This window comes from Schistocerca gregaria, chromosome 9 (genome assembly GCF_023897955.1).
Source record: "Schistocerca gregaria isolate iqSchGreg1 chromosome 9, iqSchGreg1.2, whole genome shotgun sequence".
Taxonomy (NCBI): domain Eukaryota; kingdom Metazoa; phylum Arthropoda; class Insecta; order Orthoptera; family Acrididae; genus Schistocerca; species Schistocerca gregaria.
Window position 1 is genome coordinate 164,660,566 of NC_064928.1, and position 19,593 is coordinate 164,680,158.

The following is a 19,593-nucleotide window of genomic DNA, read 5'->3' on the forward strand; positions in this document are numbered from 1 at the left end:
CTTTCCACCTATCTGCTCTCTCCTCTGCATTTAACAGTGGAATTCCCGTTGCACTCTTAATGTTACCACCGTTGCTTTTAATGTCACCAAAGGTTGTTTTGACTTTTCTGTATACTGAGTCTGTCCTTCCGACAATCATATCTTTTTCGATGTCTTCACATTTTTCCTGTAGCCATTTCGTCTTTGCTTCCCTGCACTTCCTATTTATTTCATTCCTCCGTGACTTGTATTTCTGTATTCCTGATTTTCCCGGAACATTTTTGTACTTACTCTTTTCATCAATCAACTGAAGTATTTCTTCTGTTACCCATGGTTTCTTCGCAGCTACCTTCTTTGTACCTATGTTTACCTTCCCAACTTCTGTGATGGCCCTTTTTAGAGACGTCCATTCCTCTTCAACTGTGTTGCCTACTGCGCTATTCCTTATTGCTGTATCTATAGCGTTAGAGAACTTCAAACGTATCTCGTCATTCCTTAGAACTTCCATATCCCACTTCTTAGCGTATTGATTCTATATATATGTCTTGAACTTCAGCCTACTCTTCATCACTACTATATTGTGATCTGAGTCTATATCTGCTACTGGGTACGCCTTACAATCCAGTATCTGATTTCGGAATCTCTTTCTGACCATGATGTAATCTAATTGAAATCTTCCCGTATCTCCTGGCCTTTTCCAAGTATACCTACTCCTCTTGTGATTCTTGAACAGGGTACTCGCTATTACTAGCTGAAACTTGTTACAGAACTCAATTACTCTTTCTCCTCTTTCATTCATTGTCCCAAGCCCATATTCTCCTGTAACCTTTTCTTCTACTCCTTCCCCTACAACTGCAGTCCAGTCGTCCATGACTATTAGATTTTCGTCCTCCTTTACATACTGCATTACCCTTTCAATATCCTCATACACTTTCTCTATCTGTTCATCTTCAGCTTGCGACGTCGGCATGTATACCTGAACTATCGTTGTCGGTGTTGGTCTGCTGTCGATTCTGATTAGAACAACCCGGTCACTGAACTGTTCACAGTAACACACCCTCTGCCCTACCTTCCTACACCTGTTATACCATTTTCTGCTGCTGATGATATTACCCGATACTCATCTGACCAGAAATCCTTGTCTTCCTGACCCCTACTAAATCTAGATTGAGCCTTTGCATTTCCCATTTCAGATTTTCTAGTTTCCCTACCACGTTCAAGCTTTTGACATTCCACGCCCCGACTCGTAGAACATTATCCTTTCGTTGATTATTGAATCTTTTTCTCATGTTAACCTCCCCCTTGGCAGCCCCCTCCTGGAGATCCGAATGGGGGACTATTTCGGAATTTTTGCCAATGGAGAGATCATCATGACACTTCTTCAACTACAGGCCACATGTCCTGTGGATACACGTTACGTGTCTTTAATGCAGTGGTTTCAATTGCCTTCTGCATCCTCATGTCGTTGATCATTGCTGATTCTTCCGCCTTTAGGGGCAATTTCCCACCCCTAGGACAAGAGAGTGCCCTGAACCGCTATCTGCTCCTCCGCCCTCTTTGACAAGACCGTTGGCAGAATGAGGCTGACTTCTTATGCCGGAAGTCTTCGGCCGATAATGCTGATTATTTATCAAAATTTAGGCAGTGGTGGCGATCGAATCCGGGACCAAAGACGTTTTGATTATCAATCAAAGACGTTACCCCTAGACCACGGGTATCTGTTTCTCGTTACACTACCTCGCGCGTTCATCTACCACTGCGCGAGTGTGATCCGCGAGGAGAAAAGGTTCTACGTTAGCAGCAATCCCATTGGCTGCGTTACATATTAACACGCGGATCGGCGGAAGCAGAATTTAGTCCGTCTCTATGACAGCGCCATCTCGTAGTGCGGAGACGGACGAGCGCTGCGCCTGCGCTGTTGTGCTTAGCGGGGCGCGCTCTAGTGGGAAAGTTGTGTACGCGCTGACTATGCGGAACTATGTACACAACGCTAAGAAATGTCTCTTTTATACATAATCTGTTTGACAACTGGGTATTTTCAAAAGGACATTATGCTCTCCTTCTTTATATTTTGTTTTTAGGATTAACTTTCGTTTTTTTTTTCAATAATTTCTGTAATCATATTTCAGTTGGGCACACGTCATTGTCCGCGCCTGATAGGCGGTACAACTTGTGTTGTTTTCGTGTCAGCAATGTTAGACACTGAATCGATCAGTCTGATGTTCCCAGGTGGGCAGACGTGGCAAGGGCTAGAATGTTTTATTTCACTTTTGACTTGAGCGTTGGTGCTCTTTATTCTGACCACTGTTTTTTGCGACGTAATTTTACTTAAGTAGCCTTAGTACGTCACGAAAATTGTTGCTTCTGTTAATGTGTTCTTTGTCTTTCCTAATTTTCTATGTATTTTTCATAGAATTTATCAATTTTTTTTTTTCTTTTAAAGACGCCCCTAGCAGGTGCCGCAACCTAGGCAATGTTCCTACCAGGTATGTGCAACCGATTGGCTGTATAATCCTATGTTGAGACTAGTATACCGTTACATGTTTAAAGCTAGAGATAGTAAAGTAGTAACACATGAATAGAACAATATGCATATCAAACTGCATGCATTAATTTATATAGTACTTTCCCCATTACACGTAAATGCGATAATACCAAAGAGTTGTAGTTACTGTTCTGTCAAACTCAGTGATTCATTTAGATGCGAGCAGGTTTGTTGCGTAATCGTTGCCGGTGTTATGGCGACACGTGCACTGAGGACTCGCTGTCCGTTGTACTGATATTCGGCCACCAGAATTCCATTGTATTTGTTGGGTACTGACACAAAGAATTCATAATCCAGAGGAACAGTTGACGTAAGTACCGATGAAGGAAAATATTTCAGCGTACGAAGACACTTGATCAGTGGCTACACTGCTAATATCAAGATTGGTATGATTCACAGAAGTCTGTAGTAGACGTACTTCGCGTGTATAACCTTTGATACTTTACCGAGGTACTACTCATCTTTTAACAATTGAAATTTATTATTTTGGACGAATAAATTTTCATTTAAGTTCATTTTACATGGCAAATTAATGTTCACCACTAATTCGTTTCCAAAAAAGCACAGATTCAAAAATACGGTGTCCATGTAAGTGCCTCTTGTACTGTTTTGGTATGTTGGTACTGCTTTTTATTATGATCTGTGACCGCGTTGGCTATGCCTGCACTTGGCGCATTACGAAATGAAGCGTATGTGGTGCGTTTTCATATTCACTAATAGCCAAGCAGAGCACGACAGTTTAAATTAGTAACTCACTTCTCGACAGTGCGTCCGCTGTTGCCATTCAATGTTCCCACTGCAACAAACCGTACCTGAAATTGTTAAATGTGTAGGTAGCAGGCGAGTTCCGAATAATGTACCACAAATTGGACGTAAACTCGCATATATTCTGAAGAGCCTACGAAGGAAACAATCACTCCAACTTTACATTTGCTAACTGTTCACTCTACGTTTCTGATTGAAACTAATTATCGGTTGTAAGTAACGTTCCGCTATCACTGCTTAAAACATTTATTGAATATTATGACAGCTGCTTCGAAAGATTTCCGTTTCCAGGTACCTGCGCATAAAAAATTTGAGAATTGCAATGTGCAGTAGTTCAGCAGGAGTTTTAGGCTTAATTTTTATAAGTGAAAAATTATGTGATTCATTGAGGTGTAATAGTAATTGCAGTCGTAATTTTCATTATCACGAATTACACAAGCAACAATGTTGTAATTCATTTTCGTATTTCTAAATTATATAAGTAAGAGAGAGACTTACGTCTAAGTTGTCCTGACGTACATATAGCATCTGGTGTGTCTGTATCTGCTGGATTTTTCAGTTAAATTTCATGTGAAATTCTAAGCAGTCGATTCCACGACGATTTTATATTGTTTTGTATAGTATTGCGTAATATTTTGATATAATACTGTAGATATTTCCTATAATTTTCGACAGTTTACACCATAAATGTTTTATATTTACATAGTAACAGATTATGGTCAGAGGTGATTCTGTCTTTAAGTATCTCAAGTATCTGTATCCTATATTTGGTTCTCAACTTATGTCAACGTTTCCTGACGTAAAAATAATATTCGATGCGACTGTTCTTCACACATTTCACTTGAAATACAAGAAATTTCGGTGTCACGTTGATTTTATGCTGTTAGGTTTCATACAGCAGCTTAAATAAAAAAAAGTGTATAAAATTTCAGTTTTAACCTCTTGCTGCCCTTTTGATGCACTCCATTAACAGTTCTTTGAGATTTCTTATTACTATGTTCAATTGAGTATATTTATTACCTAAAAATATTGTCTTATTTCTAAAAAATGTTAGTGTGAGTGTGTTTGTTTATTTTTGACAAGGACATGCCCCATCTGGAATGCCAGACATTAGATAGACGCTGTATCAAACCGGTTTTTACGTCCAAATTTCAAATAGATTAAATAAAATGTATCATCTTACAAAATTTAATGATCTGAATAATCACAGCTATATCAGGGTCCATAAATAATTGTGAATGTACATCATTAAACAAATTTAATTGCTTCTCAGAATAATCCTTTCTCATCACAACTACTGTGTCTCTCAACTGCAGTAAACTTTATGTCAATATAAAGTGCTGTGTTTTGCCATACTCCAGTACACATGAATTTATTCGAACTCCTTCCTTGGTTCATTTCAAATTTGTGTCAGCACAGGATAGTCATTGAATTACTCATATATACATACACTCCTGGAAACTGAAATAAGAACACCGTGAATTCATTGTCCCAGGAAGGGGAAACTTTATTGACACATTCCTGGGTCAGATACATCACATGATCACACTGACAGAACCACAGGCACATAGACACAGGCAACACAGCATGCACAATGTCGGCACTAGTACAGTGTATATCCACCTTTCGCAGCAATGCACGCTACTATTCTCCCATGGAGACGATCGTAGAGATGCTGGATGTAGTCCTGTGGAACGGCTTGCCATGCCATTTCCACCTGGCGCCTCAGTTGGACCAGCGTTCGTGCTGGACGTGCAGACCGCGTCAGACGACGCTTCATCCAGTCCCAAACATGGTCAATGGGGGACAGATCCGGAGATCTTGCTGGCCAGGGTAGTTGACTTACACCTTCTAGAGCACGTTGGGTGGCACGGGATACATGCGGGCGTGCATTGTCCTGTTGGAACAGCAAGTTCCCTTGCCGGTCTAGGAATGGTAGAATGATGGGTTCGATGACGGTTTGGATGTACCGTGCACTATTCAGTGTCCCCTCGACTATCACCAGAGGTGTACGGCCAGTGTAGGAGATCGTTCCCCACACCATGATGCCGGGTGTTGGCCCTGTGTGCCTCGGTCGTATGCAGTCCTGATTGTGGCGCTCACCTGCACGGCGCCAAACACGCATACGACCATCATTGTCACCAAGGCAGAAGCGACTCTCATCGCTGAAGACGACACGTCTCCATTCGTCCCTCCATTCACGCCTGTCGCGACATCACTGGAGGCGGGCTGCACGATGTTGGGGCGTGAGCGGAAGACGGCCTAACGGTGTGCGGGACCGTAGCCCAGCTTCATGGAGACGGTTGCGAATGGTCCTCGCCGATATCCCAGTGTCCCTAATTTGCTGGGAAGTGGCGCTGCGGTCACCTACGGCACTGCGTAGGATCCTACGGTCTTGGCGTGCATCCGTGCGTCGCTGCGGTCCGGTCCCAGGTCGACGGGCACGTGCACCTTCCGCCGACCACTGGCGACAACATCGATGTACTGTGGAGACCTCACACCCCACGTGTTGAGCAATTCGGCGGTACGTCCATCTGGCCTCCCGCATGCCCACTATACGCCCTCGCTCAAAGTCCGTCAACTGCACATTCGGTTCATGTCCACGCTGTCGCGGCATGCTACCAGTGTTAAAGACTGCGATGGAGCTCCATATGCCACGGCAAACTGGCTGACACTGACGGCGGCGGTGCACAAATGCTGCGCAGCTAGCGCCATTCGACGGCCAACACCGCGGTTCCTGGTGTGTCCGCTGTGCCGTGCGTGTGATCATTGCTTGTACAGCCCTCTCGCAGTGTCCGGAGCAAGTATGGTGGGTCTGGCACACCGGTGTCAATGTGTTCTTTTTTTCCATTTCCAGGAGTGTATACCCTATAATTGTAAATTACTGTAACCACAGTGTAACTTCTCATTCATGAGCATGGTGAACTGTACAATGTAAAAAAAGTTATTCTCTATATAAAATACACTGTGACAAAGCACAATTCTAGTTGATAACATAAAATATTACCTATGATACCAAGCAAAATGTATATTTGTTTTCATAAATGACAAATCAGATTCAAGAGTTATTCTACATCAAATCATACAAGAACAGTAATTTAAAGTATATGCCAAAAACTGCAGAGGAGAATTCCCTGTAGTCTGTTAAGTGAGACCTAGGCATTGCATAGAACTGTGCAGAGTTAATTATAGGAAGCGTGATTACAGCAAGTGACTGAATCTGTGTTTGTGTGTGTGTGTATGTGTGTGTGTGTGTGTGTGTGTGTGTGTGTGTGTGTGTGTGTGTGTGTGTGTATTACACGAAGCTAAAATTTGGCATGAGGCATCTCAAACCAAATTGAAAATGTCCAAAGCCTACATTTGCAACAATTGGACTAACGAGTAAGAAAATTCATGTTCAGTTAGTTCAAATGTCAAAGTCCAATAAAGAATAAGTATGCAACTATGTGAATCAATATGATATGTAACTTCAAGTTCCAAGCAAAATGTTCAGGGCCTATGTTTGCGACTATTGCACTCACCTGAAAAACTACTAAGAAAGGTCATAATCCATTAGTTCAACTCTCAAAATCCAGTAAGAACTAATAATGCAAATATGTGAATCAATATAATAGTTAATTTCAAATTCCAGACAAAATGTTGAAGGCCATGTTTGTGATGCACATACCAACCTGAAAGTCATGGCTTTCCATTCCAGGGAGTGAGGACTGAAGTGTTTTATCCAGGACATAGAAACAAATTATTAAATGGGGTTCATGACACACAAACTGTACTGTATGATAGATTTTGCTCACAAGAAATGTCTAACAGAAAACAGACAGTGTCTACAACTCATCTCAAATATGGGAAACTCTACGAGCTAAACAAAAATTTTTATGTTCATACTGTAATAAAATTGAGCGAAAATAATTTTGTAGATGATGTTCAATCACTATCTAATTATTTAATACCACATTTTAATATTAGGGTTGTTCAAAATATTCAATAGCATCCTGAACAAGCAGTTAAAAACACAATGATAACACTCATATATATCATTGATATCATGACATTGATCTAAATGTGTATCCCAACAAAAGTGGTTCAACAAGAGTAATGTCAATGATTTTATGGCAAACTTAGGCATGGAGTTTAAATTGAAAGAGAAAACTGAATATATATATATATATATATATATATATATATATATATATATATATATATATGTGTGTGTGTGTGTGTGTGTGTGTGTGTGTGTGTGTGTGTGTGTGTGTGTGTGTGTTGACGTGACTTACCAAACAAAACCGCTGGCAGGTCGATAGATACACAAACAAACACAAACATACACACAAAATTCAAGCTTTCATAACCAACGGTTGCTTCTTCAGGATAGAGGGAAGGAGAGGGAAAGATGAAAGGATGTGGGTTTTAAGGGAGAGGGTAAGGAGTCAGACACAAATGTCTGCTTGTGTCTGTGTATGTGCGGATGGATATGTGTGTGTGTGTGAGTGTATACCTGTCCTTCTTCCCCCTTAAGGTAAGTCTTTCTGCTCCCGGGATTGGAATGACTCCTTACCCTCTCCCTTAAAACCCACATCCTTTCGTCTTTCCCTCTTCTTCTCTCTTTCCTGAAGAAGCAACCGTTGGTTGTGAAAGCTTGAATTCTGTGTGTATGTTTGTGTTTGTTTGTGTATCTATCGACCTGCAAGCGCTTTTGTTTGGTAAGTCACATCAACTTTGTTTTTAGATATATTTTTACCACCTGGAATGTTTCCCTCTATTATATATATACGTGTGTGAGTATGCATAATGCAGGAAATCCTGTGTAAAAGAAGCATGTTGATCAGTTGGTCATGTGCAGAAAATATAAATGAGTGAGAAGAAAATCGGTATACGACATGACAATATTGAGCATCAATTTACCAAAGAACATATATGGTGAATGCTAACGACCAATATAGAAAACATGACACGAAAACATATACAGAATCAGATACAGGTAAAGGTACGAAGGATAATGCAGGTTACAGTAATATACTTGATATACTGAATCATAGCTTAAACTCCATGCATAATTGACGTGTCAAATAAATGGTTGATGTCCAGCCAGAGTGTCTCCCCAATATATCTCCGACTGATGACTTCCACAGACTAATAAGCCAATGCATATATCTCAGCAAGATGGTGTTCATCTGAAACCAAGCAGCGAAAAACTCCACTAATAATACTATTGTCACCCTAAGACAACAACAAGTAAAATACTCCTAAATATTTATAAATAAACAGCTTTCAAACACAACACCAGATTTATTGCAGAGATGTGGGATTCATTTTAGTGAAGATAAAGTAAATAATAAGTAAATCATTGTAATTCATAGAATCCTGCTCATGTATAAACTTCACATAGCAGGCTAAGTTTATGCTATGTAATTTATGACGATTGTCGCTGAAAGTGTCCATAATAATCATGCTGAACATTCAATCATATATGTACGAAGTATTTCAGTTGTACATGACCTTGAATTATTGTAAAATTGTAAAGATGTGTAATAATCCAAATGTTATATAAGTGACTGAGATTATACCACAGTTCCTGCTGATCAACTAGAGTGTTAAGGAGACAAAAACTTGTGTTTTATCCAGTTGGCTCTACTTCTCTTAAAAATTCATATTGTTGTCAGTACAGATAAGATGCTATTTTCAAATCAATGAAAGCACTTCATACACCCAGAATTGATTTAAACATGTGGGAAGAAACAAAGTTTTAATGGTGCAAATGAGGAATGTAGTACTGAAGTATAAAGATGTTGAAACAGATACTTCATTAGCTGGGGCTCTTGTCCTTAGCAGACACATGGTATACACAGAGAGTGTGCCGTCCTGAATGTTGATTATATTCGAACATACAGATTCAGCCATGTAATATTCCTTAAACCAGATAGCTTATGTGACTTTGGATAAATTAACCTGAATGCATTTGGATGTGGTATCTCTAATATCTCGAATGGTCTAATGTATATGTCAAAGAATTTTTTTGTTCCCTGTTAATTGCTTTTGACGTTTCGTAACTTTTAGTCAACACAAGGTGACCTACTTTAAACTGTGTAACGTGAAGAGTTTTGTCATGCTTCTTCTTCCTATTACTATGCTATAGCACCATATTCTTCTTCACCACCTCCTTCCTCTTAACTCTGTACAAGTTGGAATCTTAATCAATTCACCTAGTACCTTAGCAGGTTTCTGATTAAAATGAACTTCATATGATATGAATCCAGTTGTAGGATGTTACAAACTATTTAGAATGTCTTCAAAAAGTGTACCAATCCTTGGAACACAATATTCTGCACAACCTAACCATTTCCCTCACATACCTCTCCATAGAATTGCATGATTGTTTAATGTTCTCATTGTTAATAAATTCCTTCCACGTATGGGATGTGAACTGACTTGCATTGTAGGACAGTAAAAGAAGTATGGGAAAGCAGGTACTGGTGCACTTCCCAATATTCCTTGTTTTTAGATATAAAATGAGGCATTTTTTAGCATTTATCAGCTATTTTAAGTCAGATCAATTTTCAATACAAAGCTTGGTCTTTCATATGAGACACTTTTATAATTACAAAAATTGCATCAGTTTTTCATAACTGATAGACAACATAAATGGATATCAACCCTGATGACTTTTTTACTATCTAAACATAAAACGTCCATTTCTCACCAAATTAAAAAAAAATTTCAAATGAGACATAAAATAATTATGTGTATTTATGGACAACAAATGAGATACTCATTTGTTATCTCAATTAATTAAAAAATATGTTTTAAGCACAGTTAAAGATTTACAGTTTTATGTAATTCTCATATTCTAATTGCTTTATAAATTCATTATTATAATGGATAATACTGATATAGTTATTATTTAATTCAATTACTGTAAAATATTTTTGTTTTATTTCATATTGACATATATTATAGTTAATAAATTAACTGTATTACATGTCAATTTTGCTACTCAAAACACTATTTTTTCCTGCAAAACTCCCAGTCTTGTATGGAGAAACTCCTGGCCACACCACCTGGGATTTTTTAAATAAACTCAGTATTGAGCAGGATTTGAACCATGTAATGTACCATGCTACCATTACATTATTTGAAACTCACTCACCTTAGCGTGCTGAGCTACTGACACAACGCATTACACAACTCTTTAATTTCATATCTCTCTCAAGCACTGATAACAAATCAGCCTCCAGCCACAGTGTTATCATTATTGCAATTCCTCTACCACCCAGAGGCCGTGATGACAGTTTCGAACATTGTTGATACCTAGAGTCATATGACTATGGTTTCCTCCTCTGACATAATAAAGAACAACAAATATTTAACATTTTTATATAATAAATAGAACAGTTTGAAAAAGCGATTGTGGTTGATCTTCCTGATGGGCAAGAGTATAACCAACATGACTTTTGCCCAAATTGTACATATTGGTGTAACGATGTCAATCGGTGGTATAATTGTTGTCCTGATAAATAAAGTGAACATAGCAATCGTAAATATCGAGAAACATATGTTATAGGTAACTAACTAGATCAATGAAAATCGATTGCAATGGTGCATTCATATATATGTTTAAAACAGACGAAATGGAAAGTATTGTAGAGGTATTCGTTGGATTTAACAAATGTTATGAAGGTAAAGCTTTACCATACAATTATTTTATTGCAAAAATATCTGAGCTGTTGAATATTGAGCTCGAAATAACATTATTCAACACACTTTTTACAAACATAGGGATTAAACAGCCAACCGGGTGCAGATAACTGTTTGGTACAATTTACATTAGTGTCGACAGCTAATAAAGGTGTCTTCAGCAGAATGAAATTTTGTGATATCCTGTAAAATAATACATAGAAAATTAAGTGTGACAAAAAACACATTAACGAAGAGAACAATTGTCATGTAGTACAAAGGTTACTTACATAAAGTTACATTTCGGGAACGCGATAGTCAGAATCTAGAGGAGCTATGCTCAAGTCAAAAACAAAATAAAATACGTCCCAGCCTTCTCAGGAACGCCTAGCTGGGAACAACATCAGCACGATCGACCCAGTGGCTTACATTGCTGCCACAAAAATAATACAAGTAGCGCCGCCTATCCAGAGGGAACAGTGACATGTGCCCGTTTCAAACATTACAAGAGAAATAAATGAAAAAAGGTAATTAATTATAAAACCAAGTTCTAAGGCAAGAGAGCTTAATGTGTTTTTGAAATTACACAGCAGTCAAGCAGATGAAGTATAAGAACCATCTGTAAGCATTGACAGAAATTACTATTACGTAAAGGAGAGAATAACAGTATACAAAATTTACACAAACAGCTCTACAATCCAGAAAATAAGTACACTATAGTACAACAAATCTGTGAGATTCGAAGAAAATGATGCTTCAAAACTAGAGGCAGGAAAATATACTAAAAAAATAGAAGAATCAAAATTTTGCGAGTAGTGGATTAAAATTATCTAAACAATTTTTATTACGTTATTGTAACTGTTCAATGAGGATAAGACGATCGATCTTAGAAATATGCTTGAAAGTCTCCAGCTCTTCTAGTACGTCCAGTCTATGACCATTCTGTTCTGCTTGTAAAATAGAAATTTCTTCAATGCTTTTCGGTTTGAGAGCGGAAATTAATAGATTGTCAGAAAAAGTGGTGTTATGTACATTAGTGCCTCTTTCTCCAAATAAGCGTTCTTTGTACCTGAGACTAAAAGATCTTATACAGTTTGTCCTGTACAATAAAAGGGATATGTATCACAAATGTTTTCACACATGTCTGAACTGTGTATAGGAGCAACTGTTGAACTTGAGATTGTGAGTATATTTTTTAGGCAAATTAGCTCGTTAATGTCAGAAACAGCACTGATGTCTAAGGTCGTCACTTCAGCGTAGTAAGTGAAGTATGATAGCTTTTTTTTATTTTTATATCACCTATGACTGATAACAGACGCAACGAAAATAACCATTTGTTAAGGCCCTTCAGTAGTCTATGTCATGTTCGTCCGAGTGGAATTTATTATCAGACTGTAAACCCAGTGATGCAACACTGTCGACTTCTTCTATGTCCGCGTCATCATATTTTAGCGGTATACAGGAGGCAAACCTTTTACAATTATTATCTACGTATAGCATGTTTTTTCAAAGCTTAATGGCAAAGAATTTTCAAGAAACCATTAATCAATGCACATCAAAATTTCTTTCACCATGCTTTCAAAACCTTTACTTCATTTAATATTTATTGACATGTCTGTGTCGTGTAAAAACAAATAAACTACACATACGTTAATAGTGCTGATGAGAGAGAGACATTGATGTACACAAAAACATAAGGGCCGGAAGCCCGAACCTTGCTGAACACAACATGTAATCAGTATCAATTTACATGATGCTTGATAGCTTATACTAGATTCTTCTGTACCGATGCCTTTCCTATCAGAGAGATACAATTTGCCTCATTTGTCAGTACTCTCTGAAACGCCGTAATATTCTGATTTATTTTAAAGGATTCTATGGTTTATTTTGTCAAACGCCTTGGACCAATCGCAATATGACCAATAGCTTGTAGTTTATTGTCTAACGAATTAAGTCATTTCTCGCTATATTTGTCAACAGCTTTCTGTATTTCGAAACCCTTTAAAAACCTGAACAGTGACTTCGACAATGTGATAATTGTCGTTAGATGGGTAATAACCTGATTGTGTATTACAAAGTCTGCAATTTTGGTGCATGGTGGCAAAAGTAAAGTTGAAAGGAAGGTTAGCAGTATTCCTCTATTTCATTTCAAAACATTTGGATAATTTTCCCCTGTTAAAAGACTGGTTACTCAATTTACTTAATTAGTTACTAAAATCAGATTAATAGTGTCTGAATTACTGTTACTGTTTGATATATTGTTGTCTTTGTGTGTGCCTGCAGACATACGAAAAACGTTTCCTACAACTTCACAGGGAGTGGCTGAGATTTCATCCGCTTTTGAATGTCTCCAGTACCTATTATAACCAGTCCGTACAGAAAGATTAGCAGCGTAGCTTGTGTGCTTTACGACTTAAGACAGTAATTTGCTGTCGCAGGTACAGCAAGTTCACCATACGCTTGGGAACCATCCATCGGACGGAGGAAAGCGGCAGTGTATGGGAAGTGGAGTCCGTCTGGGCCATTGCGCACCCGGAGTACAATAAAAAGTCCTGCCTGTACCTCGACGTGGCTATTGTATTCCTGCCGGAGCCAGCTCCACAGAGCAGTGAGTAGCGCAAAAATAATATTGGGTATTTGTTTCAGAGAGAGAGAGAGAGAGTGAGTGGGAGAGACAAAGAGAGACATACATTCAGACAGAAAGAGAGAGAGCTCGTAGTGGCTGAACGAGACAGCACTCAGAGTCTCACAGAAATACCCGATTTTCCGACGATGCAGGTTAAGTTATCTATTTCAGTCACACATTGAACTGACTTATCCACGGAGTCCGCGGAATATGGCACTCGGCATGAGCACCGACGAGGGCATTCCGAAACGTAATACGAGGGCTATCCACAAAGTACATTACGTTTTGGAATAAAAAATAAATAAAGTATTGGAATTTTTTTAAATTATATACAGACGAAATTCACACTTCAATACTACTTTTCTACATAGTTGCCATTTAAATTAAGGCACTTTTCGTAGTGATGGGAGAGCTTGGAAATTCCTTCGTCGTAAAATTCGGCCGCCTGCGCCTTCACCCACGTGGTTACCTCTTTTGGGACAGAAAAGGTGTGATTTTTGTGGATTTCCTGGAAAGAGGCACTACAATAACTCTCAAAGGTATTTCCAAACTCTGCACAACCTCAGAAGAGCAATACAAATCAAGCGCAGGGGAAAGTTGGGCTCAAAGATCTTGCTGATTCACGACAACGCCCGGGCCCACACGGCAAATGCCACTCGTGAAGTTCTCGAATCTTTTAAGTGGGAGTTGTTTCCTCATCCGCCGTACAGTCCCGACCTGGCACCGAGCGACTTCCACTTATTCCCAGCAATGAAGAAGAGGTTGGCTATGCAGCGTTTTGATGACGACGCAGAGATTCAAGAAGAGGTAACCACTTGGTTGAAGGCGCAGGCGGCCGAATTTTACGACGAAGGAATTTCCAAGCTCGTCCATCGCTACGATAAGTGCCTTAATTTAAATGGCAACTACGTAGAAAAGTAGTATTTAAGTGTGGCTTCCTTCAGTATATAATAAAAAAATTTCAAATACTTTATTTATGTTATAATTCCAAAACGTAATGTACTTTGTGGATAGCCCTCGTATCTCCATATTTTTTATTCTGTGCACTGATCAGCCAGAACATGATGACCACTTACCTAACAGGCGATACGTCCACCTTTGGCACGGATAACAGCAGGGACACGTAATGGCATAGAAGCAGTGAGGTCTTGGTAGGTAGCCAGAGGGAGTTGGCACCGTATCAGCACACACAAGTCATCTAATTCCTTAAATTCCGGGCAGAAAACGATGCGCTCTTTCGCCACGTTGAATCATATCCCAGGCATGTTAGACTGGATTCAGCTCTGACGAGTTGTGGGACGAGCACATCAACTGGAACTCGTCACTATGTTCATCAAACCGCTGCATCACACTTCTGGCCTTGTGATATGGCCCATTATCTTTCTGAAAAGTGGCACTGCTGAATTGAAACATGACCGTCAAGAGGAGGCGTACAAGCTCCGCAACCAGTGTACTATAACCCTTCGCCATCACTGTCCCTTGCACGACCTCCTCTGGAGCCATGGATGCCCTCACGAATGTTCGCTTGAGCTTAATGGAACCGCTGCTAGTTTGTCTCTGCCCCGTAGTGTACAAGCGTCAAGAAGCTGTCCCCTTGGAAGACAACAGATTCGTGCTTTCCCATCGACATGGTGAAGAAAGTATAGGGATCCATCACACCGTGCAACGCTCTGCCACTGCGCCAATGTCCAGTGCCGATGGTAAAGTGCCTGTTACAGTGGTAGTTGCCAGTGTCATGGTGTTAACATTGGCACATGCATGAGTCGTCGGCTGTGGAGGCCCATCGCTACGAGTGTTCGATGCACCGTGTGTTCACTCACACTTAAAATCTCCCCAGCATTAAAGTCTGATGTTAGTTCAGCCACAGTTCGCCGCCTGTCCTGTTTTACCAGACTGCCCAGCCTACGATGTCTGAAATTCGTAATGAGGGGCGGCTGGGCCAACCACAGGACGTCTGGACGTGGTTTCACCTTGACATCGCCATGTTTTGAAGACACTCGTGCTGTTTCCGAAATGCACGTGCCATCTCAAACTCAAATAGATCGCGCAACTTCGCCGTTCTACAGACGGACAGCACGTTCGCTGATACTACAAGCACCCTGTGCCAAGTAACGCTGCTATCGCCTCGATGGGCTTATATCGATAGTAGTTCGATGGTCATAGTTTTCTGGCTGACCAGTGTATGTAATGCTCATTACTCGGCTGACTTCGTCCCTTCGCTGACGCAAGTTACAACCCTCTGCCTCTAGAAGGCACAAAAAAGTGTAGCGTGTAACGTGGCGGTGTGTAGCGTAACTACATCTGTACGTGAGAAACAGCGTGCAGTAATCGAGTTTCTAACCCGGTAAAACTTCATCCGGACTTCAGTATGACAATGTCAGACCATACGCTTTGTGATATCTGCAACAATCCGACGCCTTGGGTTCTCTGTCGTAGATCGTCCTACATACTGTGCCGACTTAGCCCCATCCTTTTTGTTCCCAAAACTTAAAGAACACCATCGAGGACTCACATTGATAATGAAACTTCCTGGCAGATTAAAACTGTGTGCCCGACCGAGACTCGAACTCGGGACCTTTGCCTTTCGCGGGCAGTGCTCTACCAACTTTTTTTTTGTTTTCTTTTTTTATTTCTACCATCTTTTTTTTGTTTTTTTATCTTTTTTATTTTTATTTCTTTTTTTTACATTAGTTAACCCTTTTATAAAATGGAACTAAAAAAAAAGAACCAAGTGCCACCGCCACTTTTAATCCTAAAAAAAAAAAAAAAATCTGTTCCTCTTCAGGCGTTGGCTCCTGACTAAACCTACCCCAGAGAGCTGCCTATCTACCAGGGTAAATATAGGAAATCAAGGTTAGGGCTATCCTTACAAACAAAACAAAATCTTCTTTTTTCTGAATTTTATTTTTATTTTTATTATTGTTATGTTATTATTTTTTTGTTTTTGTTTAGTTTTGTTGTGTCATTGATCAGAGGCCTTCTGCGCCCCGCTGGTAATATGTTGAGTCACGTCTTCTCGAAATTGATGCGTTCTGTTCAACCAACTGAGCTACCGAAGCACGACTCACGCCCGGTACTCACAGCTTTACTACTGCCAGTATCCGTCTCCTACCTTCCAAACTTTACAGAAGCTCTTCTGCGAAACATGCAGAACTAGCACTCCTGAAAGAAAGGATACTGTGGAGACATGGCTTAGCCACAGCCTGGGGGATGTTTCCAGAATGAGATTTTCACTCTGCAGCGGAGTGTGCGCTGATATGAAACTTCCAAGGCAAAGGTCCCGAGTTCGAGTCTCGGTCGGGCACACAGTTTTAATCTGCCAGGAAGTTTCATATCAGCGCACACTCCGCTGCAGAGTGAAAATCTCATTCTGGACACATTGATAATGATGAAGCGATGCGTGCAGGCAGGAGACTGTGGTTCCGTCAACGAAATCAGACATTCTATAGCGACAGTTTCGACAAACTGGTTTCTTGTTGGGAAAAATTTGTTCGTCCCCAGGGTGACTTTGTTGACAAAGAAATATGTAGACATGAGGAATAAATGTGAGGCATTAATTTTCAGCACAACCTCGTTGTTTGGTGGAAATTGCTCAAAACCTTCAAAAATTGTGCGTCTCTGATCTTCTCTATGTTTAGGTCTTAAATATCAGAGAAAATGTCATCAGCAACCAGCATGGCAAACAAAAAAGCTATGAATGTTGCCCTCGTAGAACGTTTCCTATTAGTCTCACGTGAGGTGCACATTGTTACCGCGTCCTTGCTAAGGAGAACATGAGCTACCAAAAAAATACAGAACTCAGCGGTGAAGAATGCTCAGTGGCCACGTTGCAGCTTCCGTTCCAGTTGTTGTCTTGCTTGCCTGCGTCACGCACCACGGTACTGGCCCGTTTTTACTGTTGTGTTTAACAGCCACCCGGAGCGAACGCTTAGATTAGATTAGATTAGATTAGATTAGTACTTGTTCCATCGGAGCGTGGAATGTCAGATCCCTTAATCGGGCAGGTAGGTTAGAAAATTTAAAAAGGGAATTGGATAGGTTAAAGTTAGATATAGTGGGAATTAGTGGAGATCGGTGGCAGGAGGAACAAGACTTCTGGTCAGGTGACTACAGGGTTATAAACACAAAATCAAATAGGGGTAATGCAGGAGTAGGTTTAATAATGAATAGGAAAATAGGATTGCGGGTAAGCTACTAGAAACAGCATAGTGAACGCATTATTGTGGCCAAGATAGATACGAAGCCCACACCTACTACAGTAGTACAAGTTTATATGCCAACTAGCTCTGCAGATGACGAAGAAATTGAAGAAATGTAAGATGATATAAAAGAAATTATTCAGATAGTGAAGGGAGACGAAAATTTAATAGTAATTGGTGACTGGAATTCGAGTGTAGGAAAAGGGAGAGAAGGAAACATAGTAGGTGAATATGGATTGGGACTAAGAAATGAAAGAGGAAGCCGCCTAGTAGAATTTTGCACAGAGCACAACTTAATCATAGCTAACACTTGGTTTAAGAATCATGAAAGAAGGTTGTATACATGGAAGAACCCTGGAGATACTAAAAGGTATCAGATAGATTATATAATGGTAAGACAGAGATTTAGGAACCAGGTTTTAAGTTGTAAGACATTTCCAGGGGCAGATGTGGACTCTGACCACAATCTATTGGTTATGACCTGTAGATTAAAACTGAAGAAACTGCAAAAATGTGGGAAATTAAGGAGATGGGACCTGGATAAACTGAAAGAACCAGAGGTTGTACAGAGTTTCAGGGAGAGCATAAGGGAACAATTGACAAGAATAGGGGAAAGAAATACAGTAGAAGAAGAATGGGTAGCTCTGAGGGATGAACTAGTGAAGGCAGCAGAGGATCAAGTAGGTAAAAAGACGAGGGCTGCTAGAAATCCTTGGGTAACAGAAGAAATATTGAATTTAATTGATGAAAGGAGAAAATATAAAAATGCAGTAAATGAAGCAGGCAAAAAGGAATACAAACGTCTCAAAAATGAGATCGACAGGAAGTGCAAAATGGCTAAGCAGGGATGGCTACAGGACAAATGTAAGGATGTAGGAGCTTATCTCACTAGGGGTAAGATAGATGCTGCCTATAGGAAAATTTAAGAGACCTTTGGAGAGAAGAGAACCACGTGTATGAATATCAAGAGCTCAGATGGCAACACAGTTCTAAGCAAAGAAGGGAAGGCAGAAAGGTGGAGGGAGTATATAGAAGGTTTATATAATGGCGATGTACTTGAGGACAATATTATGGAAATGCGAGAGGATATAGATGAAGACGAAATGGGAGATACGATACTGCGTGAAGAGTTTGACAGAGAACTGAAAGACCTGAGTCGAAACAAGGCCCCCGGAGTAGACAACATTCCATTAGAACTACTGACGGCCTTGGGAAAGCCAGTCATGACAAAACTCTACCAGCTGGTGAGCAAGATGTATGAGATAGGCGAAATACCCTCAGACTTCAAGAAGAATATAATAATTCCAGTCCCAAAGAAAGCAGGTGTTGACAGATGTAAAAATTACCGAACTATCAGTTTAATAAGTCACAGCTGCAAAATACTAACGCGAATTCTTTACAGACGAATGGAAAAACTGGTAGATGCGGACCTCGGGGAGGATCAGCTTGGATTCCGTAGAAATGTTGGAACACGTGAGGCAATACTGACCTTACGACTTATCTTAGAAGAAAGATTAAGAAAAGGCAACCCTACGTTTCTAGCATTTGTAGACTTAGAGAAAGCTTTCGGCAATGTTGACTGGAATACTCTCTTTCAAATTCTAAAGGTGGCAGGGGTAAAATACATGGAGCGAAATGCTATTTACAATTTGTACAGAAACCAGATGGAAGTTATAAGAGTCGAGGGGCATGAAAGGGAAGCAGTGGTTGGGAAAGGAGTGAGACAGGGCTGTAGCCTCTCCCCGATGTTATTCAATCTGTATATTGAGCAAGCAGTAAAGGAAACAAAAGAAAAATTTGGAGTAGGT

General features: G+C 39.9%; 1 protein-coding gene across 1 annotated transcript in view; it reads left to right on the forward strand.

Moving 5' to 3' along the window:
• The window catches only part of LOC126292255 (brachyurin-like), a 273,321-nt gene that overhangs the window by 180,966 nt on the left and 72,762 nt on the right, over nt 1–19,593 (forward strand). The window contains exon 6 of the mRNA XM_049986153.1: nt 13,399–13,568. Coding sequence (XP_049842110.1) covers nt 13,399–13,568 — 170 coding nt within the window. The remainder of the gene's footprint in view (nt 1–13,398; nt 13,569–19,593) is intronic.